This window comes from Corvus brachyrhynchos, unplaced genomic scaffold (assembly GCF_000691975.1).
Source record: "Corvus brachyrhynchos isolate BGI_N302 unplaced genomic scaffold, ASM69197v1 scaffold142, whole genome shotgun sequence".
NCBI lineage: Eukaryota > Metazoa > Chordata > Aves > Passeriformes > Corvidae > Corvus > Corvus brachyrhynchos.
The window spans coordinates 1,783,020-1,807,776 of NW_008237226.1; the positions used below are offsets into that span (position 1 = coordinate 1,783,020).

Here is a 24,757-nt window from a genome sequence, read left to right on the forward strand (position 1 = left end):
TCCTTTCATGATCACCAGACCAAGCTGTCCTTTCTCTTAGACCTCTTCTGTGTAGCCATAAAATTAAAAGTAGTTCTTTTGTAAATAAAAATTATATATACCCAGGTAAATGTAAGATATGACATAGGTAATATAAGCTATTAGCACATAACAGAAAGTCATGACCAGTGGCTATGTAAACGGACTTTCTAGCTGGATTTTGCTCCTCTGCTCAGCCTTATGATTAGTAATAAAAAGAATTCTCACTATCTAATAAATCAAGTAGCAATTTGGCATCACCAAAAAGCATGGAAATTTATGGTATGTTTTCTATTGTTAGGTTTACCAAAATGAGAGAAGCAGTTAGGAATACTCTTGAAGGTGTACAACTGAACATGAAACATCCTAGTTATTCTCTTGAAGTTCTTACTAGGTTACATGTTAGTGACAAACTGCGATTCAGTTTGTATCATGGCTGGATTGTGGGGTTGTGGACATGGCTAGTTAAAAACACCTAGCAAATTCCGTTAGTGTAGTGGGAAATATAGTTGTAAGGGAAGATTTTCAAACAGGTACTGGGATAAGTCAGAATCACAGAATTGTTAGGATTGGAAGGCACCTCTGAAGATCATCCAGTCCAAGCCCCTGCCAAGGCAGAGTCACCTGGAGCAGGTGACACAGGAGCACGTCCAGGTAGGTTTTGAATGTCCCCAGAGAGGGACACTCCACAACCTCCCTGAGTGGCCTGCAACAGTGCTCTGCCACCTTCAGTGTAAAGAAGTTCTACTTCATGTTGAGGTGGAACTTCGTGTGTTTTGGTTTATGGCCATTGCTCCTTATCCTGTCTCTGGGCACCACTGAAAAGAGCCTGGCACCACCCTCTTGGCACCCACCTTTGAGATATTTATATGCATTGATGAGATCCCTCTGTCTTCTCTAGACTAAAATTAATTCTTGTCTTTGAGACAGATGTCTGCATTCTCTAGCATGCATTGATTCTGGATGATATGAAGTTATTTTAACAATGAGTCTACTTACTATGTAGGAAGATGCATTCTGTGAAGTAACAGGCACATGATCTTTGCTATGAACATAGGGATACATGCTTATTTAAGTTTATCTTGATTTAACATAATGACGACCACTTTTTTGGTTTTCTGCTTTTTATTTTTTTTAAATTTTTTTTAGAAACAAAATTTATTTTTAGATACTACTCTATGCCCTGAATTTGTGAAGAAGAGGTTTAAGTCATCACTTCCTTAGATAGCATATTGTAATGCAGTTACTCTTTGAACTTCAGGAGAGTAGCCCACATACAGTTGTCTAACTTAACTAAGATGACAAGCAAATTTTCACCCATTTTTTAGGCAGCTATGGAAACAAAAGCTTGAAATACAAGTTGTGTTTAGTGATCTATCATATCCCAACATTTCAATTTTTTTTGGTTTGCAGAGCTTTTTAAGAAATGTGATGCTTCAGTTTCAACCAGAACTTGCATTCTTATAAATAGAGATTTGACTTGGCTAATAAATATGATTCTTCAGTTCTGACAGCATCAGCAGTGATGAGGAAGAGCTAAGAACGCTGGGCAGTAGCGGCAGTGAAGGCAGTACTCCAGAGAACATTGGTCCTCCTTTCATCACAGATGAAAACAGTTGGTACAACAAATGCAAAAGGGTAGAACAGAAGTACCGGCTTGCATTGGAACAGAAGGTAAAGAATTAGTTTTGTGTGGGGGCTATGGAACCAAAGCTCATCACCAGCCAACTGGTGACACATTCATCTAAGTAAAGGCAGAAAAATGTATTAGATATTGTTTAGCTTCGTGTAAGTGGTCCTAAATTTTATGATCCTCAGAGTATCCAAGCATCTTTGCTCACTGATTTCAGGGAAAAGATGTTTGATGAGTTGGGAAAGAGAGCAGCAATAATTCAGAGATCAGATTTCACAGTCTTATGTAGAAGCTTTGGCTTCTTTTCCAGTCTTGGAGTTACAGGCACTTCATCTCTAATGCTGTTAGGTTGTGAGCTTGAAGTTCACATGATACTTCTCTTCCTTAGAAGCCACAGAATTTTATTGTTGTAGGTAGACTGCCAATTGAAGGCTTTTATGATGATAGTGATGTTAAACACTTAGTCTTAAAACTAAACAAAAAGGATCAGCAAAGTAACCCATTTAGATGAAAGGCAAAACTATCTTCTCAGTGATACTGAGATGGGTTTTTAGAAAGTAGGTAGTTTTACAGCTTGATTGAAGCAGAATGAGAAAGTGAAAAATGAAAGGGTGTGTTTGTGTTGGATTTTAATTTAGGTGACATATTGAATGTAACTATAGAAACCAAAGGTAGGTTTTCCATCTACCACCTAACATACCTTAGGTTAAAAGTGAAGTGAAATATATGTCCAAGCCTTCTAGTAATTTAGCATTTTCAAATAAAAGTGCTTGTCAGCTTTTCATAACAGCATTATTACATCTACAGTAATTACAATGCATATTAGGTACTGAGAGAGAGAAGGAAGACTGTTTGTAGACACCAAAGAAGTAGTACACAGAGAAAGAAAGGCGGGGTCCGGAAAAACTGCAGAAAAAAAAGAAATACAACTGGTTAACTTTTTAAAAATAATTTCTATTAGTATTTTTAGTATTCTGGTTTCCTAGTGTAAGAATTTGATTTTGTGAAACTCTGAATAGAGTAAACCATATGAAAGGCTGGAACCACACTAGGGTGCTTGGAGGTGTAATTATTTCCCTGAATACAAAATAGGTAGAATCAAAATTGATTTATTTTAATGCACTTGAAAGAACATAGCTAAAGTTTTTCTAAGTAACAGTGAAAGAGTCAGATTTACTGTGGGATAATAGATATTTAATATATATTTCTATTATTTTTTTAAAAATAATATGCATGTAATCATTGCTTTTCTAATTTGGGTCCCTTAGACTTCTTGTTTTTGAAATATGACCTGAACTGTTGCATCCAGGTTGCTGGTACAATCTTCTCAACTAGTATGGTATCACTTTCCATATGGAAAGAACTTGCATTCCTGGGGCCCTCTCTGGTACAGAGGGCATTTTCCATGCTTTTATAAACCAAAATATGCTGTTGAAAAAGAAAATCTTCAAATACATAAATTAAAACCTGTCTCTTGAACCACCAGAAGGAATTCCCATCCTTGCCTGACAAAAACATAGGATCAATTTGAACTCATACCTTTCCCCACCATGAGGAAAGTGTTCTCAGTTCTGGAGAAGCATTAAAGAGAACAAAATAGGTGGATTTTATTTTTCTTGGTACATCCAAGTGGTTCATTTCCAAGGTTGCTCCATCAAAGTTGTGACATAACATGTGTAGAAAAAATACTGCAACATGTAGCCCAAATCCGCTGTCAGAATCACTGGGAACCTTTATGTCTGTATAAGCACAAAGGTCATCAATGGTTGTAACAGTAAATGGTGATTTTGGTTTATTCTTGAGTCTAAGATCCAGAACCATTCCCATTCCTTGGAAGTTATTTCTGGTAACATTCTCTTAATGAATTGCTAACTCCTATAGGTAACTAATGTAGGGTGAATTTAAACCAGTTTTAGGATAAATCTTTGGAAATTTTGGTGCATTTAAGCAATTTTCAAAATGGTAGCTATTCTGACAGCTGTTGAGACTTTTCTAGTTGTCCTTTGGAATGCCTACTTGCAATTGCAGCAGCAAAATAACTGTCTCATTTTCATTTGGCATGTGCCTGCCAAGTTTTTATATAATTCACTTCAACTATACTACATCTGTTCTATTACAACTTGAACAAATGACCAATAAGATGGACTATGTAATAGAAAGTGTTCCCAAGTGTTTCTCTCCCTTCCCTGTTTTCACAGCAGTAAGTTGCACCAACAACCGAGTTGCACTCAGTGCAGTAGGTACCAGTTAATCAGGGACTTTTTGTTTGAACAAAGGAGCTTTCTGACATTCTGTGTGTTGGAAAACTTGATGTTTGTGACAAGAAGACCAAGTTGAAAATACTGTCTTTAGTAGCTGATACAGTGGGTCTGATGGATCCTTCTTTTGCGCTATTGTCATTCATTTTACCCAAACAGTGATAAATTGCTTTTGTGCTTCTCAAGTAAGTATGTGTGCTGCAGTCATTAATAGCACAGGTGAATGGTATTTACCAATGTGACAAGCAATTGGATTGCAGCTAAGATAAAGGTCTCTCTTTGGAGCCATTTGAATGGTAGGGTAGGGTCAGGTATTACTTCAGCAAGGTAAATCTTAGCATTGCTTTATTGGATCAGCTGCACTCTTCTGGTTTAGACCAAGACTCCTTGGTTATCCTACTATCCCATCTTGGGTACTTGACCAAAGTAGAAGTGGAGGGAAGAATAAACATGAAGCACATGATTATGCACCACCCTTCTTCTAATACACTCTTGGCCAATGTGTATCAGCTGGGGGACTGCCTGAAGCTGATAAGGTTTGTCTGTGTAGTAACCTGTGACAGATCTCTTCCAAATACTTGTCAAATATCCCCTTCATTCCATGTAAAATTTTACCATCCAAACAATTTTTTTTTTTGGCAAAGCGTTCTGTGAATCTACCATCTGTTGTGTGAAAAAAACACCTCCTATTCTGTCTTTTGAATCTGGCTCCTATAAGCTTGATCTCATGGTGCCTAGCTCTTGTATTTTAAAAAGTTAGGAACAGTCTCTTCCTTTCTGCACTCCCCAGGCCACTCTGGAAATATGATGAATTTGTCTTTTCCAACCTGTCCCTTGTCCAGACCAATGAGTCATACTTTACACATTTTTTATTTATGTGAAAGTTATCCCTTCCCTGTTCTGGAATGATTTAAACTGTTCACTTTTGTACAGTAAACTCCTGAATTATTTGTGTACTGTTTATACAGTACACAAATAATATATATGGAATTTTACATGCTTTTACTGGTGGGATGTACATCTCTGTGTCACTATAGATAGAGGTATTTACTGTACATAGGGATTATGTTTCTGATACTGGTACTTCAGGTCTAAAATGTTTCTGTAAAATTTGATTTTTCTTGGTTTGGAGTTTTTTATGTTTTTGAGAGGCAGGAAATTTGTTATGTTGTAACACATAATTTCAAAGTGCTACTTAGAACCCCAAGGAATATCTTAGGAGTCAAGATAACAGTAATATTTGGTGAGGCAGAACTAGGCATACTGAAAAGCTCTCAAGATTCCTTGGAACTGGTACTGAGACTAAAAAGTCCTTGTCAAATATAAATATATCCAGTGGATAGAACTATATTGAACTATAGGATCACAGAATAGTTGTGGTCAGACAGCACCTCTGGAGATGGTCTTGTCCAACTCCCCTGCTCAGAAAAAGGTAGACTAGAGCAGGTTACTCAAGGCCTTTTTCAGTCAGGCTGTGAATATCTCGGGGATGCACATTCCCCAGCCTGTCTGGACAACCCATTCCAGTGTTCATTTAATGAGGAAAAAAGAAAAGAGGAAAGGAAAGTTTTCCTATAATAGTTTCCTGTATGCTCATATTTCAGGTTGTGCCCATTGCCTCTTTTCACTGGCTATCACTCAGAAGAGTCTCATTCCATCATGCATACACCCTCCCATTAAGTACTGATGCACATTGTTATGATTCTTTTTCCATACCCTCTTCCCTTCTCTTCAGCTCTGACCTGAGCAATCCCAGCTCCTTTTGTTTCCTCTCATATGAGAGATGCTTCAAACCCTTAACAATCTTTGTGGTGATGAATTACAGTAGTAGCACTTTGCTACCAGCTAATGTGAACCTGTTTTCTTAATTCAACAGGAGTTGAGAACAGACACACCCATTCTGTGTCTATTAAAACTACCTTGTTTTTAATACCTTTTTAAAAATGTCGGCACCTATGAAACAGTTGCACATTTTTCCACGGGTTTCAAGGAATGTGCACAATTTTATGTAGTGTAGACTTCCTGTATCTAGTTTTAACTGACAATTTCCAAGAAGTTACTAACATCTGACATGCTGAAACCTTCTTTGTCATTTTAATGTGTGATTCAAAAGTTCAAAGAAACTTTAAAATAACATTGGATATTTTATTCATAATTCTGGATCCCTTTCATTAATTATAAAGATCCATGTAGATATATTCTACTCTTATCCTTGTGTATTATCTAACATCCTGCACCTGTTCAGTTGTAGAATTCTGATCTTTTTCTTGTACTCGTGACAGTTGTTTTTGAAAGATGATTTAGTGTTTCATGCTGGTGGCTCTCCTGTCTCATTTTTTCATCCATTTTTCTATTCTTCTGCAAGAATATAAATAAATATATGATTTTCCTGTTACCTATTAGGAAATCTCTAAAGTCAATTTACTTGTATGTTAAAAAAATAAATAATTAAAAAAACCTACAACAACCCCAAAAAATTGCATACATCATAAACCAGAAAATATGAACATACATAATCGAAAATGGTTTTGATAAAGTGTTCTTTAAAGTTTTCTAACAACTTACATTTTCAGGGTTATCTTGAAGAATTGGTACGACTCAGAGAAAACCAGCTGTCTGAATCTGTCTCACAGAACAAATTGCTCTTACAAAGAATTGAAGATATGGATCTAGCCCATAAAATGGAGAAGGAGCAGCTGGAATATATCATTGTGGAACTGCAAGACCAGTTGTAAGTTGGCATAATGGAGAAGCATTGCTAGAGCAGTATTACTTAAATTTTTAACTTATTTAACTATACAACATGTAGAGTTTCTGATCCTATGGAAAGAAGTCAACTTCTTAAAGAAATTGATGTGTTTTAGCGCTTTTTTTTTTTTTTTCTGACAAGTCTTAGATTTGGGAATGGCTCCCTGGAAACTGCAGTAGTGTAAAACAGAATAATTCTGAGATTAAATATTTAAATTTTTTTTAGATATGAAATAGCTTACAGTAAACTTGCTTAAATTTTTAATACGTTTTTATAAAATGTTCTTTATATTTTATTACTTCCAGTTTTAATGCTACCCGTAAAAGTATTGAAAACAGCTTCCTTTTGAAGACTATTTTTTAAAAGTTAGGCAAGAGGGGATAAAAAATACTTCTTTTCTTTGGCTAGATTCTAATTTATTAGTGACGACTCAGACATAGTAATTCATCTGGTAGTCCTAAAACTGTTCAAACTGGGAAAACATTTTGCTATCACCCTTTCTTCAGTGCAAGGCAAAATGCTAAAACAGTAGAAAGCTTTTTTTTTGTTAATAGCACATGTGATTTCTAATATGATAAATATTTTAGTATCTTAGGATCATTATACAGTTTATTCTCTCAGCCCTGACTGTTGGATATGGAGGTACTCTCCTGTTGCAGAGACATTGCCACCTTGGATGGGGCTCGAGCAACCTGGTCTAGTGGAAGGTGTTCCTGCCCATGGCAGGGGAGTTGGAACTGAATGACCTTTAAGGTCCCTCCCAACCCAAGCCATTCAATGACTCTGTGTTTGAAGACCCAGGCAGATGGAGGAGTCGCTGGTAATAGGTTGCCATGAAGCTGCCATAGGGTGCACCTGCAGCAGTTGAATGTTCTGTTCATAACAAATAAAAGACAAGTTATTTTGCCTTAAATCTGGATTAATTTGTAAATATCTGAGTCCTAGAGTAACATTGCAGCCGTCTGAGATCTTGGAAACAATCTGTGATAAAGAGAATATATAAAGACACCATCCAAAAGGGTCTTTCCTGCGAAGTAAAGTACTTCTAGCTTGTAAGCAAAGCAGCATTTTTTTTCTGCTTCTCTCTTTCTCACGTGATGGATCATTTTATTGCCAGTGCTTGAAATGGATTTTTGGAAAATGTCCATGAATACAGAATTGGCATTTTATCTAGGCCAAATTCAGAGTTGAGGAAGAAAAAAAGATGATTTTCCAAGTTTCTTTTTTTTCCTTCTGATTGACTGCAAGTTTTTGAGAGATACCTATTCTTGACTTCTCTGAATTTACTGATATGCCTAATGATTCATGTTATACTGCTTTGGCATCCCTGGTTATTTGGGGGAGGTGGGGGAAGGTGTGAACTCATTTAAACTTACTCTGATACTGGAAATTTTGAATGTTCATACCTGCTGTTTAATTTTACCTGAGATATATGCAGTCAGACTGCTCTGAAAATCTCAGTCTTTCAGGTTTGATTTTGTTTGATTTTTTGTTTATGTAAAGGCTCAAACTGTGGAATAACTTCTGTTGTATCTTGACAGTATGTTCTTGTATATCTGTTTGTAAGACACTGCAGTCAGGAGTCTGAACTACACTAGCTATTTGGAGAGGTATAATTTTAAATTTTTATTGCTGTGAGTGTAGTGTGCCTGTCAGGTGTGGGAGGGGAAGAAATATTCCTAGCAGGTTTCTAATGGTCAACACCAGGCATAATTAATTTAATCATATTTGGTATTTGTGTTGGGTTTTTTTATTCCATCCAAGGGTGACCCGGCAGCAGAATGTGTTGTATCAGTAATGTTGTGTCTGTAATGAGGCGTGAGTTTTGGCCAATTGCTTTTTATAGTCCAGCCATTTTAGAACGATGTTGAAGTAATACCAAAACTCAGTGTTTTGCTCCCCTACTATTACTAGCATTTTGAAGCAGTGAAGTATGCTGTAATCTGTTGGAGTTCTTCATCAGCAGATAAGAGCAAATTTGGGACTGTAATTCTGTCCAAGGCTTACTGCATTGCTGTTTATAAAACTCTTCAAGGTCCGGTTTAGGATTGTTTGCTCTGTAATTGAAACTATTATAAATAAATATTCTATGCTTTCTTTTTAATGATGCTCTTCTATTCTACTGGCTGCTGTTTTAGGTAGCAAGGCCTATGGCTTCAAACTTTTGTTGAGTAAGGTTTTGTTGAGGTTTCCAAAAGGGTATTTCACAGGCATGCAAAGCAAAATGTTTTATGCATATTGTCAGTGGACTTGGCAGAATCTGAGTCTATATCTATTTCTGCCCTCCACCCAAAAAAAAGAAGCGTGAGGTAAGGAATCTGACTTCCTTGATGGTATAGGCTGTTACTGTTGCTAACTTGGAAACCAGTTAACACAGGATCGACAGATCAACAAGACCTTCCGGTTAAAAATTAGATCTGCTACAGAGAATCTTTTCTGTGTGCAGGTTTACTAAGGGGGTTTGCTGTAAAGCATTAAATAAATATGGGGATAGGAGGTCAGAGAAATTTGGAAAGAATTTTTCTTTTACAGCTGCTATGCTTCATGTTCTGCAATGTTCAGTATTCTTAACTTTGTCTCACACACTTGAATATTCAAACTACAATGAACAACATAGTTTCCAATTTACTTAAAAGCCATTTTACAGATCTCATGAATACCAATATCTGGAAAATGTTGAAGCTGAAAATTTACCAATTACTCACAAAAGAGTAACATTTTTTTGTGTCGCTCAGCTTAATTGAATTTCTTAGCAATATGCCCACCCATCTGGGGATTGGACCTCTGATTTTGTTGGCAGGTGTCTGATGGCAAATCAAGTTATAAAAGGGAATCTGCAATAGACAACCTGATCATCAGCTCAACACATTTAAGCTAATGCACGGCTTATCAGGAAGAGGTTCAGACTGGACATTGGGAAACAGCGTTTTACCCAGGGGGAGATCAAACACTGGAACAGGCTTCCTGGAGAGGTGGTCGGTGCCCCCAGCCCATCAGTGTTCAGGAGGCATTTCAGTTATGTGAATTGTAATAATGATGAACTGCTCAGGGCCTTCATTTGCCTTCTTCAGATGTCATCACTGTAATGTGTTCTTTCCTAGGTGGTGTTGTAGTTGAACACTACAGAACAGTGCTTTTGGCTCCACTCTTCTATAAGAATAGTGTATTTTTAGTGAGGGTGAGGCAGTTCTAAAGGTCTTAAAGTGCTTAAAATTAACAGCTCACAGGAGGACAGCCAAGAGAAGCCTGTGATCCGTGGCATGGAAAAAAAAATGAAGAAAACAGTTTGAATTCTGTAACATTCAAATTACAGAATTGTAATTTGATGGTAGAGGGATCCCAAATCATCAAGGAACTGCATCCTGGAGTATTCAAAATGTACAAAGGCAGACATTACTTCCTCCTCTATGTTTGTGCAAAGAAATGTTGAATGTTTCTTGAAGCAGAGAGACATTTTACTGTGCACCCCATGGATAAAAAATTTTTAGCATCCCCCCCAGTGTAGACATATTTATTTATAAGTTGTGCTAATGTATTATTTGTATTCTTAAACATACAAAAATAGAAATTGAAAAGTGTAAGATAAAAATGAAATAAACAAAATGTTATATTTAAAAAATTTTGTTAACAGTACAAAAAGGGCTTTTTCCAGTACCCCAAAGGATTATCTTGTGCATCTCACTTTGGAGACCACTGCCTTGAAGGACTAGTTAACTCAGTCAAAGATGTGACTGAGCAAAATCTGGAACCATTGGTCCACAATATCCTTGCATTAAAACTCTTTAGGTCAGCTTAAACAGGCTTTTTTCCCTGATTCTTAGTCTTTCTTTTGACTAACCCACTACCTGTGTTATGAAAAGCTCTGCTGATATTTGTTACTTTAAAGTTCAGATTCTGCATCTGAAATTGATATTTATATAGGTATATATGTATTGATGTATGATTACAAGAGAGATTCCATCAATTTCCTGAATGACTCATCTCCTGCATATTGACTCACTGATGTTATAAAAGCTGATCACTTTAACCCAGAACATCTTTTTAAACAAAGTGAAAAGGAAAGCATTGTATGCAAAGCAGAAAAACTCACAAAATGCTTTAAAATTTTTTTCTTCTTCTGTGTGTTTTGCTGAAATGAAAACAGTGATTTGTGTAATGCTTACCAACACAGGTTTCCTCCTAAAGAATTTCTTCAGGTTTTCAGGCTGGTGTGCCTGGTGTAAAATGGTACAGCCGCTTTGTCCCAACTGATGTAATTTTTTTTTTTCAATTTATCACATGTGTGTGAAATTTACTTTGTAAATTCAATGACTGTGCTATATTTTATACCACCCTGTTTTTTATCTTTCTCTACTGTTTCTTCCTATATACCCATCTTGATCTGGAGAGAAAGAAGGAAAGTTATGGGGGGGAAAAAAGTCAGTCTTCCATGTCTGGAATTCTGTCACTGATTAAGGCACCCATAGGTGTGAGGTACACTCGCATCTTATATTGAATTAAGCTTGACTGTGTAACTAAAAATTTTTTGTGTGCGTTGTCAGTTCTTAAAGATAGGTTTAACTTGTCTGGCTGTTACTTCAGAATGAGCTTTTTCAAGGTTCAAACTGTGCTTGTACTCCATTCTTAATGTCTTAATATAGCTGAACATTTTAATATTAATAATTCTTAATATTTTAATATTCAGCAATACTGCAATTTCTATCTCGATAATACAAATGTCTTTGTAAAGACAGGAAATGACAATGTACCTGCCATCCTGAGAAGCTGGGGTTTTTTCAGTGATACTCTTTAATTGCAGTCAGTGTGCCATGTATGTCTGCACAGCCTGTCACACTTCCCTCTTTTCCAGGCACTGACTGCTGGAGTACTCTGTTCACATACCTTTTTTCCCTATGTTAGCACTGTGTGGAGCTCAGGGTAATGCTCCTTGCCTCTCAGAAAGGTTCATCAGCTCATTTTCTGCAGCGCAGTAGTTCTGTGAGCAGCATGCAGAGTAAATTCATACATGTTTAACTCAAGCCAAAATTGGCTTCTCTGTTTCAAACACACCATGTCCTACCGATCTACTATGGACTATGTAAAGGGAGATGTACCATATTCTCTGTAGCAAAGAGGATTTCTTTTCAATGAATAATCATGCCCCATTTGGTTAAAAAACTTGCTTATGAAAATAGTATCTCTGCTTGCCCTCACTTTGTCAAGATGCCATTTGTAAACTCTCTGGAGTCTGCAGAGTGCTGCCTCAAGTACTCGGCCTGCGAGCAGGCAGGGCAGGGTCAGAGAGGAAGACACAAAGCTGTAGAGGATGTAGGCTAGGGCTGGGCTGTCAGGGACAAAGCAGAGAAAAGCTTCTCCAAGGAAACGGAAGCAGAAAGGTCTGAGCAAAGGCTTTGAAATTTAGCTTGTGTTTTGTGTCTCCTTGTGAGTAAAACTTTAATGTGGGTTGTCTGGTTTTGTAATCCTAGCTCAAAACCTAAATCATCTGGAGAAATAGGAAAGCTGGATCAATTTTTTAGCCCTCTTGCCCTCATTTCAGATTGTCCTCTATTAAGACTTTCCCTTTTTTTAAAGGAACTGAATTCCTCAACTGCTTAAGCACAGTAAATCCAATTTGTTGCAGCTTCTTTATTTCCTCACTGAAAAGAAGTTGAAGATTAAATTTTAATCTTTGATCTTGGCAAATTTCTTCCCTAGAATGTGAAAACTGAGAATGCTAATCCTTCTTTCCATTTAAAGCTTTCATGGATCCTGCTATCAAGCCCTAATTCACATTAGCCATGCTTTTATTTGTAATGCTTCCTGTCTATCCTCTGCTTCTCCCTCAGTTTGAGCAGCAGTTTGAAATCCTTAGTATTGCAGTCTGGTTGATTTTCAGGTCCTTCTTTTTTCAGCTTGTCTGGTTTTGGGGTTTTTTTGTTTTGTTTTTTTGTTTGTTTGTTTGTCTGTTTTTTTACAGCAAAGAAAAAATATTACATATTCTGAGAGAAGTTAAAACTTTCTTCATTTAGGCAGTGTTTTGAATTTTGTCTTTGTGTAATTTTTTCTTTTGAAGTTTGCTGCAGTATTGTAATCCCATTCTGTTTTACAAGGGTGTGAGTTGACAGCAAGAAGGGAAGTTCTGTTTTTAGTGAGGTGGAAACCCAAGAAGACATGGGTGTTTCCTTTTCTGCAAATATAACTGGGAAGAGTTCAGCTGGGCGTAGGACATAGACAGAGAGACTCCTGCAATTCAGAGTGGAACATACAGGGCAAGGTACAGAACTATGTAGAATTAAACAATTTGCAATCAAGCCTCCAACATGATGATTCTATTCTTAGAATTCACATGGGTTTATTGTGGAAGAGGAAGCCAAAAGTTTCTGGGTTGATAGCAGCCTGAAGGAAAAACCTTACTGTACAAGATGCAGTAAATAGGGAGGCATTTCTTTTTAAACCCTCATATTTTATTATCTCATTCAGAACTGTTAAAAAGGGTGGTTAAAAGGTTTATTTAAAATAAACTTTAACATTCTAAAGAAGTTTAAAGCTTTTGAAGCTATTGGTGTCTTCAAGGATGTGTTGGAATATTTACAGCAAAATGTTTTCTAACTCCAAAATGAAAAATACTCATTTTTGCAAGGAGTCTGCCTTCTGCTGCCTTCTCCCCTGCACACCCCTTAGTGGGTTAGAGACCCATAGGGACTTTCCTTTCACCATTTTGCATACTTAATGACCTTAGCATGGCAGTGTGTCCCCTTCCATGTGTAATACTAAAATCTGTTTTTATAGTGGCATCTTTCTTCTCTTCTCCCATAACTTTGATTCTGTGGATAAAGGCATCACATAGAAGTACAAGAAAGCTTTAAATAAGTTACCTGGATGTTAGCACTTCATGCATTCCAAATTCCAGAATATGTATCCAATGTAGGATTGTAAGACTGGTAACAGGAGAACCTGTTAATAATAATAATGACAAGTATTGAGCCTCTGGAGGCCTCAGGGCAGTGCAGTTGCAAATGATGTGCATTCACAGTAGGAAAGCATATTGTGTGCATTATGAGTTTCTTCCTTTGTTAATATACCTGAACTTACCTGAACCGTGGCAGAAAAAGAATACTTGCTTTGGCATAGTAATACAGCAAACATCAGTGTTTTCCTCTTCTAATTCCACAAAGAGAATCATGTCTGGAACCTCAGGTGAACCTGAGGCTTTGTTTTCATAAAAGAGTTTGAATAACTTGATGCTGCAAATGGAAGGATTAGAAAAAAATAGGTAAAAAATATGGTAAGTCAATCATGGTGCATAATCATTAACTGCTGGATTGCGATCATAGAGCCTGAATTTGATCTCTTTGTGCTTTATCTGTTTAGATAAATAACCTTGCATTACCATTTGCTTCTGAGAGTCACAGGGTTTTGTGCTTCATTTCTTAAATTTACTCAACCATTTTGCAGTTTTTTCTCCTGTTTTTACTGAATTCAAAGGAATCATGTTAAAATGGCAAAAAAATTATTGAGAAGACCAGTGGTTTTAGAGAAATTTTCCTGACCTGTTAAGAAGGAAGATCTTGATTTATTTTTTTTCTGACACCCTTGTAGAAATGTTTTTTTTAAAGGGCTTCAGCTATAAATGGATATTTTGTATTTACATCACTGACAAAGGGAAAAAAAATCCTTAAATGACAAGCTGAGTTTGAGAGAATATTTACAGACGGCAAATTAGACAATCTGTCAAAAAAAAAGCATATTTGCTAAGAATCCTCCATTTCTCAGCTGATCCGATAGTTGAAGAGCTGACTTTAAATCTGCTCTTTACTTTTTCAGTAGTTTGGTTGCTGATCAGGATCAGCATTCTTGTTTTCTGTCAAGACCTACTACCTGGGAAAACTGGTTGTGTTGTGCCTGTCATCCTCCTCCAGAGAATCAGGTTATTTGTGCAAGGACACGAAGAGTGTCAATCACATGCTGCAGTGCTATTTTAATGAGCATATGCAAAGTCAACATATTATGGTATTCCTTTTGGATGTCTGTGTTCTGAAACAAAGTCTTCACTGCAGTTAGACTAGAACTCAGGAGTCCAGCTGCCGGTATTTCTGACAGTATAAACTTCCTCAAGTTATCCAAAGGTCAAGAATATAAAAGGCTGTGTAAAATTGATAACTAATTTTGTTACTGGAGGATATAGTTCAAGATCTCTCTAAGAGACAATAAAGGAGGATTAAAAATGCTGAAGAAGCTTCAAGGGTGTCTGTTCTGTGGCATAAGTAGTGCCATTGCTATGACACACAAAGATCTGTTGGTCAGTCAGAATAAGAAAATGTGTTGCGGTAGGACATTCCTGCTTTTTTTTCACTGCAGCAACTGCCTTTAGAAAACCTGCTGGGATCTAACTGCTCTGGGATCTATCTAGGTTGGGGAATAGTGTGTCACTGCACAGGGCACAAATCTGACAGAGATCATATATTGCAACATCAAACTCTACTGGTAAGTAACTCATTTTCATACCTGCTGATCTAATTTCTCAAAGTCCAATGACATACCAGTCCAGACAGCTCACTGCTGTGCTACAGTACTGACAGCTTGGGAGTTCCCTTTTTATTTTGGAGTTGCTTTTACAGATTTTAGTTATATTCATGTATGCTGTCAATTTAAGTTTGCATTCCATATTTCCTGTCCTAAATAAGGGGTTTTGAAGCTTGTTCTTGTTCAAATGTTTTATTTTTTTTAAGCTTTTATTTTCACTTTTACTTTTCACTACTCAGGTAGTTCTTGAACTGGAACACTCATCTGATGTAATTCCCTTTCTTAGGGAATTAGTCTGTTTGGTTTATTTCCTGTCTTCATCTGCTGGTAGGAGGGCAAATTGCCAACTGGACTGGCATTTTCTGGATTTGGAGAAATTAAACCTGCAGGTAAGAAATTACTGGTTTTTCATAGGTATAATTGGAAACAGAACTGAGTTTTGTTTTATTAAACAAAAAAATCTGTAAATGGAACTTTTGGAATAAGCTTCCAATGAATCTGGATTTGATCTGGGGGAAATTGGAAATCCAGTATAGCTGAAATGAGACCAGAAATTTTATGTGGTTACCCAGGAAAGGTTTTTCTATATTTGCTTGGACTAAACTTGAGATTAAATTCTATTTACTTATTAATTTTTAAATTCACAGAGGCTGCAGTTACAGTATAGTAAGTGACCAAATATAATCACTGTTCCATGTAATTTCTGTTCTGCATGCAGGAACCCCACATACAGGTTGTCTTTTGTCCCTGTCTCTCACTATTAAGTCAGGTCACACTTGCAAGATGCAGAAGTCTTAGATGTATTAATTCGAAGCAGTCATTTCTTAATCTTTTGAGAGGCAGCTGAGCTGCCAAAAGCAGTGCTAGTGTAAACAGAAGTGTTTGTGGGGTTATCTTAGGAATTAAATTTTAAAACCATAAACAAACACAAACAGACAAAACAAAAAAGCTTTGCGAAAAAAAATTTTAAATAGCTAACTTTGATGCTTCATTTTCCCAGTGCCCCCTAACATGTTTGTACCAGAACTGAAAGGCAGCAGGGATGGAAATGGGCAGTAACTTGTCAATTGTATTTTATTTTTGTGTGTGTACTGTACAAAAATATATCCTGCATGTGGTTAATATTCTCAAAACAATAAATCATTAAATAAACAGCTCAAAATACTAAAAGTTGAGGAAATGTGCAAGTAAATATTCTGAAGGGTACCTGAGAAACACAGGGTCACTGAACAGTAGAGGAGAAGGATGTTTATTGGAAGACTTCTCTAATCTCACATTTCCCAGCTTCTTAAATACACAATTAAGGAACTGAGAGTCAAAAGCATGCAGAGATACTTCTGGGAATAGCTATGTAAACCTGATGAATACTTTGGCTGCTTCTGTTATTCGTGAATAAAAGTAAGTAAATTTACAGGCCTGGAGGGAGCATATGTATCTGCAGACACTTATTTCCAATTTGGGAGTATGTTGGTATTGATTAGTTAATGACTCATCAGTAATCTTTTGTAATAGGCTGGAATTCATTAACAGGATGTTTTTAACTGAACAGGTTTTTTTGGTTTTGAAGAGGAGCCTAATTTTAGTAGTAGTTCCTGGTATAGAGAACAAAAAATATAAATGTAAGGGATATATTTGTTCGTTTCTAAAAATGTATTTTAGTATTAAGATTTAGATACATTAAAAATGTACTTTAGTATTAAGATGAGAACATCTTAATACTAAAAAATAAATTTGCCAAACAAATTATTGCAGTAGTATTTTCAATTTGTGTGGAGTTTTTCTTTTTTTTCAGATATTAAAAATATCCCACCACAATTTAAGTGTCATAAATAGGGTATCCTGGGACAACATGGCAAGACTGTGTATGTTACACTACCCTTATATGTATGCATTATGGAAAAACCTATGCTGTGAAGTAGTACAAGGGATGTTTGGTTATTTTAAAAGAAATGCCCTGGTTTCAGCTGGGATAATTTCCTTCCTAATAGCTGGTACAGTGCTGTTTTTTGGAGTTTGTTTGAAAATAATGTTGGTAATAGGCTGATGTTTTGCTTGTTGTTGAGTGTTCTTTCTCTGCCTATCTATTCATAATTTCTTTATTTTTATAATGCTTGCAGAACTTGAAACCCTATATGAAGTTATTTTACAGAAGTGTTGGTTGGGGTAAGGACTGCTAAGGGTACAACTGTTTCCTTTCTGCAGGTTATAAAACAGCTACTGCTACTTTTCGCCAGCATGATTATAAAGAGATGGAAATAATTGTAGACACAGAAGGTACCAGTTAGTTGGATGAGAGAGGGGAAGTTCACTGACTCTCAGAAAATCAAGAATTTTTTCATACCTAGATTAGAGAATGTACCATAAATGGACTTAACCCTCTTACATATTCTTCCTACACTGCACAAAACCTTCTGCACTCTGCAGTCCCACTGTGTTAATCCAGGATACCCTATTCAGCCGTATCTCACACACTGCTGGTCTTTCATCAATCATAATTTCTTTATTTTTATAATGCTTGCAGAACTTGAAACCCTATATGAAGTTATTTTACAGAAGTGTTGGTTGGGGTAAAGGACTGCTAAGGGTACAACTGTTTCCTTTCTGCAGGTTATAAAACAGCTACTGCTACTTTTCGCCAGCATGATTATAAAGAGATGGAAGTAATTGTAGACACAGAAGGTACCAGTTAGTTGGATGAGAGAGGGGAAGTTCACTGACTCTCAGAAAATCAAGAATTTTTTCATACCTAGATTAGAGAATGTACCATAAATGGACTTAACCCTCTTACATATTCTTCCTACACTGCACAAAACCTTCTGCACTCTGCAGTCCCACTGTGTTAATCCAGGATACCCTATTCAGCCGTATCTCACACACTGCTGGTCTTTCATCAAAAAAGTCATACAATCTCTTACTAAGATCCACTGTATTCACCATGTACCAACTGCCTTCCTGAGATTATTACTTTTAGCCACTGTTTTTATGTTCTTTTCCAGACTGATGAAAAATTAACAGCTTGGTGTATATGCTTGTTTTCACTCAGATTTAATAGTATTTCCTTGGTTTTTAGCTTCTCTTTAGTAAATCCTATTGTCTCTCTTAGCCTCTTTTCTTTTTGGAGTGTCCTTGCTTTTACTCCTATATTAAACAGCTTAACATACTGTCCACATACTTACCTTGCATCATCCTTAAATCCTCACATATACAAAACCAATAGAACCATATTTCATTGAACTTTATTTAAAAGTAGAACTACATACTCATTGCACTCCTAGTGATGAGGAAAAGTCCTGCTTCAAACCCTGCAGCATCTCTGCCCAGAGCTGGCCAGCACTGGTTACACTGTTTGCATTCTGGGGAACGGTGCGCTGGTGTAGAAATTCAATATGCCTTAGATAAAATAGGTTGTTGTCCTTTGAGAGCTTTTAACCTCTAGAAAGTGTTTCTCTTCTCTGAACAAGAACAGGACAGCAATAGATAGTCTTGCACAGCTTTTTTTCACATCGAGTTTTGAAATTTGTATTTGCTTTTTTCCTTAAAACTTGATCATGTTTTCTTCCTTTTAAACTTTTTCTACAGTAAATGCTTTTGTATCCACCTCTTTTGCTGTTTTTGAATGTTTGTAGCAGGATCATCTTGGTGATTAAGAGTGTTAGGATTCTGTATGCTGGGTAGACATGGCGTTTAGGGACATGGTTTAGTGGTGGACTTGGCAGTGGCAGGTTAATGGTTGGACTCAATGATCTTAAAGGTCTCTTCCAACCTAAATGCTTTCATGTTTCTGTGCAGTTTAATACTTCGACTCTTCCAATAAGTCTGGTTAAACAAAGGCAGTAGCAGTTTTTGTGTATCAAGAGAATTGCTCTCTGGAGGTAATGCCTTTATAATGACTCTCTGCTGCAGTGGAATCTTATGACACTTGGAAAAATGTCTGCAGAAGAGGAAAGAGCTAAATAATCTACAAAGCTGATAAAATAGGTGGTAACTAATAGCATCGGGTGTAAATATTTTGTCTAACTTTCTATCGTCTATACTACTGGTTTATATATATTTGATACAGTGCTTGGACTGACTTTATAGTTTCAAATCTATTTTTACATATTTTTAAAGATTCAAAATAAAAATTTTAAGGGGAGAATAGTTAGTTCTGTATCCTACTTGATGCCTGGTTTTCTTCCTGAGCATGCTGGAGTGGTTTAAAAAGTGATCTACCAAAACTATCTTTAAATGTTATGTTAAAATCCCTGGAGAAGTTTGGCGAGGCTTTCCTTCAGAATTTCTTTGTTCACACAGAAAGGGTGAAATTTCAGGTTAATATGGTATAAAGATTTGTGGAATATAGAAATATTAGATATATTTAATAGAGAAACCAATGTCAAATGCAAAAATGCCACTATTAGTAACTTGTCTGTAGATGTGTGTCTGTGATAGCCTACAGGGGTTGTCCAAATGGAAATTTGCATATACGTGCTACCTGTGTGGATTTGCATTTAGGCACTGTGGGCATAGTTGTTCATATAAACTGTGTCCTGTTATGAAACTTCTGTGAAAACATTCAAGATGTCCGTCTGAATGAGGAGGTGATGTAATGTACCTGGCAAACCTTGTAAGAACTTGCTATCTCACTGTTTCAGTTTCCTCAAATCAACAAATCTGTAACAGCCCTGTGTAATGCTCAATGTTCCCCATGGGATTAAGGTTATTACATGGGGAAGTGAATACCATACAAGATATTTGAAATTATTGAGAGCTTTGAGTTACCAAAGTGGTTATTCCTGTAGATCTCTTAGAGAGGAGGGTGAGGGGGTGGATTCCTGGGTAGAAAAGTTGATTGTTTACTTGTATGAATGCTGAGGGAATTAGTAATCTTGAGAGAAGTTTCTTGAAACTAGTTTTAATCACGGTGGTGCTTCATCCCCTTCTTGTACAGTAAAACTCTGAATCTCCTCTGTCAACCTCAGCTGCTAAAAATTCCTTACTGAGCTTACTATTGTCCTACTTTGTTTTGTGGGAAATTTTGGCTCTTTGGGCACTGTTATGTGCCCTTACAGAGGTTCCTGTCTAAGCAGTTCAGATACCACCAGAATAAAAACTGCATTGTAAAAATAGACCTGTTGACAATGTTACTGGAAAATTCATGTAAATGTATGTGTGCCATGAATAGTTATTGAATTTGCTGTGCAGTTTGGCATTTTGGATAGCAATATGGCATTTGGCTTTGAACTTCTGAGTACATTTGGTATGGAGATGAGTAAATTAGCTTTTGCTTCAGGCCAGAGATAGTCAAACTCATTGTAGAGCAACATTTTACTACTGTCTAGTGCTTTGTCGATTGGAGAACTTAGAAAACTCAATTACAAAATGATAATACTTTTATTTCTAGTTATTCTACAGCAGTATAAGGGCAAATCAAAGGTTGCCTTGTACTATTGGAAAAAGGCTGGTCCTGTATTGGAGCCTAAAGAACTATGTACTTTCCTTATTTCTGTATGACTTTTGGTGATTTCCAGTACTGGCGTATTAGCTTCCTAATTTCCAGAATTTTAGAGAACTGGTTTGCTTCATTGGGAATACAAGGCAAAACTAATTTGAGCATTTAAGATACTCAGTTTACAGTTTTTCTATCAGTTATAGACATAAGTTACTAGAAACTGTAAGGTGATAGAAAACAGAATAACTATGTGTTAGATTTTGCCTGAAAGCATACAGTGGAATTAACATGTCTGGTTTTTAGTTCATTCTGCAAAAGTATTGAAGGGGGAATGAGAGGGTGCTCAAAAAAATTTTTTTTGCAAAAAAATTGGTGGTGAGGGAAGCATATCACATTCCCATAGTGGGCTTGCAAAATACTGGGTTGTTAATTACCATTATGCTGGCAGATAGAACCTTTTAAATGCAGTTGCTCTTCTTTATTGCTTTTGTAGAAGGATTCAAATTTTAACTTTTTTTTGGTTCATAAATATGCCTCAGTGCATTTCTAAGTTGCTTCCCCTAGGAAAAATGAACAGTTTAGGATGCTTTGTGGAAATTGCAGTCTGTTGGTCACTTGAAGTAGAACATCTGGATGGTCACTAGTGGTGTTCCCCTAGGCTCAGTTTTGGAGTCAGACCTGTTTAACATCTTTATTGATGATCTGGACATAGAAATTGAGATCACCCTCAGTAAATTTGCAGATAGCACCAAGTTGGGTGGGAGTGTTGATCTGCAGGAGGGTAGGAAGGCTCTGCATAGAGATCTGGACAGACTTGATCAGTGGGCTGAAGACAACTGCAAAAGGTTCAAGAAGGTGAAGTGCCAGGTCCTGCCCTTAGGTGAAAACAACCTCCTGCAGTGCTGCAGGCTGGGGGAGTAGGGGTTTGACAGCTGTTTGGGGGTGCTGGCTGACAGATGGCAAACATGAGCCAGGAGTGTGCCCAGGTGGCCAAGGTAGCCAATGGCATCTTGGCCTGTATCAAGAATAGTGTTGATCACCCTGTACTCTGCACAGGTGAGGCTGCACCTCAAGTACTGTGTTCAGTTTTGGGCCCCTCACTCCAAAAAGGACGTTGAAATGCTGGAGTGTGTCCAGAGAAGGGCAGCAAGGCTCATGAAGGGTCTAGAAACCACATTCTGGGGGAGCTGAGCGTGTTTAGTCTGGAGGAGGCTCAGTAGGGACCTCATTGCTCTCTACAAGTACCCGAAAGTTTGTAATGAGTGGTGGTCAGTCTCTTCTGCTGTGCCTGCAGTGACAGGACCCAAAGAAATGGCCTTAAGATGAGACAGGGGAGATTCAGATTAGATAGCAGAAAATTTTTTTCACGTGATCAGGCATTGGAATAGGTTGCCCAGGGAGATAATGGAGTCACCATTCCTGGAGGTGTTTAAGAGGATTTGGGTCTGGCACTGGGTGATGTAGTTTAGGAGTTACAATGGCAGTGCTGGGTGATGGTTGGACTGGATTATCTTGAAGGTCTCTTCCAACCACAGTGATTCTGTGATCATCTGTGTCCTGGTTTTCCTTTATCTTAATTGCATTTAATAGACTCTTTTTTGTATTCACAGAACTGTGCTAAAGAATAATGACTTGAGGTCAAGACAAGAATTAACTACTCACCTCACCAATCAGTGGCCTTCCCCAGGAGCTCTGGATGTCAATGCTGTTGCCTTGGACACTCTACTCTATAGAAAGCACAATCAACAATGGGATGAGTAAGTTTAATATTTATTTTGATTCCCCCTTACAGGAACAGGGAGATGAAAATGATGTATTTCCTTCAGCATACTTTGGAACATATCCTATTGGAGTCACTTGTTACAATGTACAAGGATCAGCTGGTAATTAAAATCAGTTTCTCTTGCTTACCATAAAAATTTTCTTCCTTCGGATTAATTTTAAAAAAGGGCAGAACAAGAAATCATTGCTTTAGGAAAGAACTGGCTTAGGAAATAAACAAAAATAGTGCTTAAGAGAAGAAAGATTAACTGCATAGGTTTTTAAAGAAAACTTTTTAAGGAGAGTTGAAGATAACTTGTTATAGCTTTAAATGTGTTGCTATCAAATATTACTTGCTTTGCAGGAAAAGTTTTCAAAGTCTGGACCAACTTTCAGCAGAAGTTAGTCTTTCTCAATCCTCTCTGGATCCAGGTCACTCACAAGATGGGAAGCAAGATGGAATTAATTTGTTAAATGAAGGTACAGAGCCAGTCTAATGTCTTCCTTTAATTTTGTTCTTCATAGCTCTGAACTTCAGTCCCTGTGAGACGAATTTTCAGTGTGAAGAAAATATGCATTGAAAAACATGATTTTCATTATGTTATATGACTTGTTTCACTTTCCCTAAGGACTTTGATTTGAAGAAGTTTGGATTTATGACGATACCCACCCCACTCCTCTGTATTTAAAGCTAAACTTCAAATATGTTGCACATCTCTTCCTTCTCCATCACAGAACCAGTCAGCTCTACTACAAGGAGGATCTTCTGAGAGCTTTCTGCTATAACAAACTCTATGTTTGTTTTTTTGTTTGTTTTAAAAGAATGATTAAAGGCACTGGATTTGCAACTACCACTGTCATTCTTACATCTGGCATCTAGCATTTATATGTGGAGATGCAGCCTGACAGTGTTTCCATTAAATAGAGAGAGGAACGTGATATGAACTGTGTATATAAATGTAATGTAAGCACATAGCCCCTTTCAAACCTGTATGCTTATCAAAGCTTAGCTGCTCCATCTTGTGGGCAATTGTGAAAAGCAGGAAGATGTTGGAAGATTTGTGAAATAGTAGTATTTTGGGTATAGAATATAAATTATTATAAAAGAATCCTTTTTGTATCTCATCAATTCTAAGCTTTAAATAGATTTGCCAATACAGAACCTTAGTGTTACAGAATAGGTAAAATTCCTTTTTTTTTTTAAATATCAAGGATGAAGAATTTTGAGGTTGTTTTTTTAATTGTAAGCAGTATTAAAATCTAATTTAATTCAAGACTGATTTCAGCCCAGCCTGTAGGGATCTCTGTACCACCTGGATAGGGAAGGTGTGGTGTCAGTTGTGTCTTCCCAATCATATTTATGAAACATGCCTGTGCTGAAGCATAGTATGGAATTCGTAGTAGTGTAGATTAAACAGCTTTTTCTGTTCTCTCATTTTTTTGTGGTCAACTAATCTTGTGCTGCAAAAATTATTAGCTTAATTCTTATTTTTCTTAACAGGAAAGGAAGACACTCCATCATTGCTTGGTCTTTGTGGCTCTCTTACATCAGTAGCAAGCTATAAGTCTCTCACAAGTCTGAAATCAAGTGAATACCTTGCAAGTCCCACGACAGAAATGACAAGTCCAGGCTTAACACCATCTTGAGATACACACAAGGAAGAGCTTTGTGTTGTATGCATTTGATTTATGTTCCATAAAAAAACTTGCAGTGAAGACTGCTAGTTCTGAGTTAAATAATAAGCTGCTTTATTTATTCTTTTCATGATTACCTTTATAATTCACTAATTTGGTCATTTTTCATTTGCTTCTTCTTTCCCCCAGAGGACTTTTCAGATTTTCTATTTTGGTCTGGAATTATTTAAATCTCTTGGTCAGGTACAGAATGTATAATCTGATGTTTATTACTGATTTTTAAAATGAAACAGTTGGAAATCAGTCCTATACTTAAATGCCATCAGCTTTGTTTCTCCTTGCACTAGCCTGGACCTGCTCTAGCCACTGTACTCTGCAGTGCTTTAAATATTTATCAACTCCTGGAGAACAGACAGGGAATCCTTAACACCAGTCTTTGTAGGCAAATAAATACCTAAAAATCCAGCTTTTCATCTGTGTATGTTGCGTAGGACCTCAAATAGCATATTTAACCTATCAACAGCGTTTCTCAAATTGACTCAGTGTTAGGTTTTACATTCCTGTTAAGATCATGGCACTTAGGAGATGTCCCAGTCACACTGAAGAATCACACTGAAACACAAACTCTTGAAGCTGCATGTGAATAACAAATGTAACTTGATCATATAAATCAAGCATAAATAGTGATTGGTTAATGGTGAGCAAACTCACTAAATGCTTTTAAGTGGCCTGGGCTACAGATAATCTAACATCATACAAGAAATTTCCTG

At 36.9% G+C, this 24,757-nt stretch overlaps 1 protein-coding gene across 5 annotated transcripts in view; it reads left to right on the forward strand.

The window, feature by feature from the left end:
* RUNDC3B (RUN domain containing 3B) overlaps positions 1-24,458 on the forward strand; it is a 42,046-nt gene extending 17,588 nt beyond the window's left edge. For 4 of the 5 annotated variants that reach the window (XM_017729242.1, XM_017729241.1, XM_017729240.1 and 1 more), the window contains 5 exons: positions 1,524-1,692; positions 6,483-6,640; positions 22,202-22,348; positions 22,717-22,832; positions 23,854-24,458. In XM_017729242.1, the coding sequence (XP_017584731.1) occupies positions 1,524-1,692; positions 6,483-6,640; positions 22,202-22,348; positions 22,717-22,832; positions 23,854-23,999 (736 nt within the window). In that variant the 3' untranslated portion in view covers positions 24,000-24,458. Of the gene's footprint in view, positions 1-1,523; positions 1,693-6,482; positions 6,641-15,446; positions 15,550-22,201; positions 22,349-22,716; positions 22,833-23,853 lie in introns of all 5 variants that reach the window. The other variant, XR_001860288.1, reaches the window with a different exon arrangement.
* Positions 24,459-24,757: the final 299 nt, after the last annotated feature.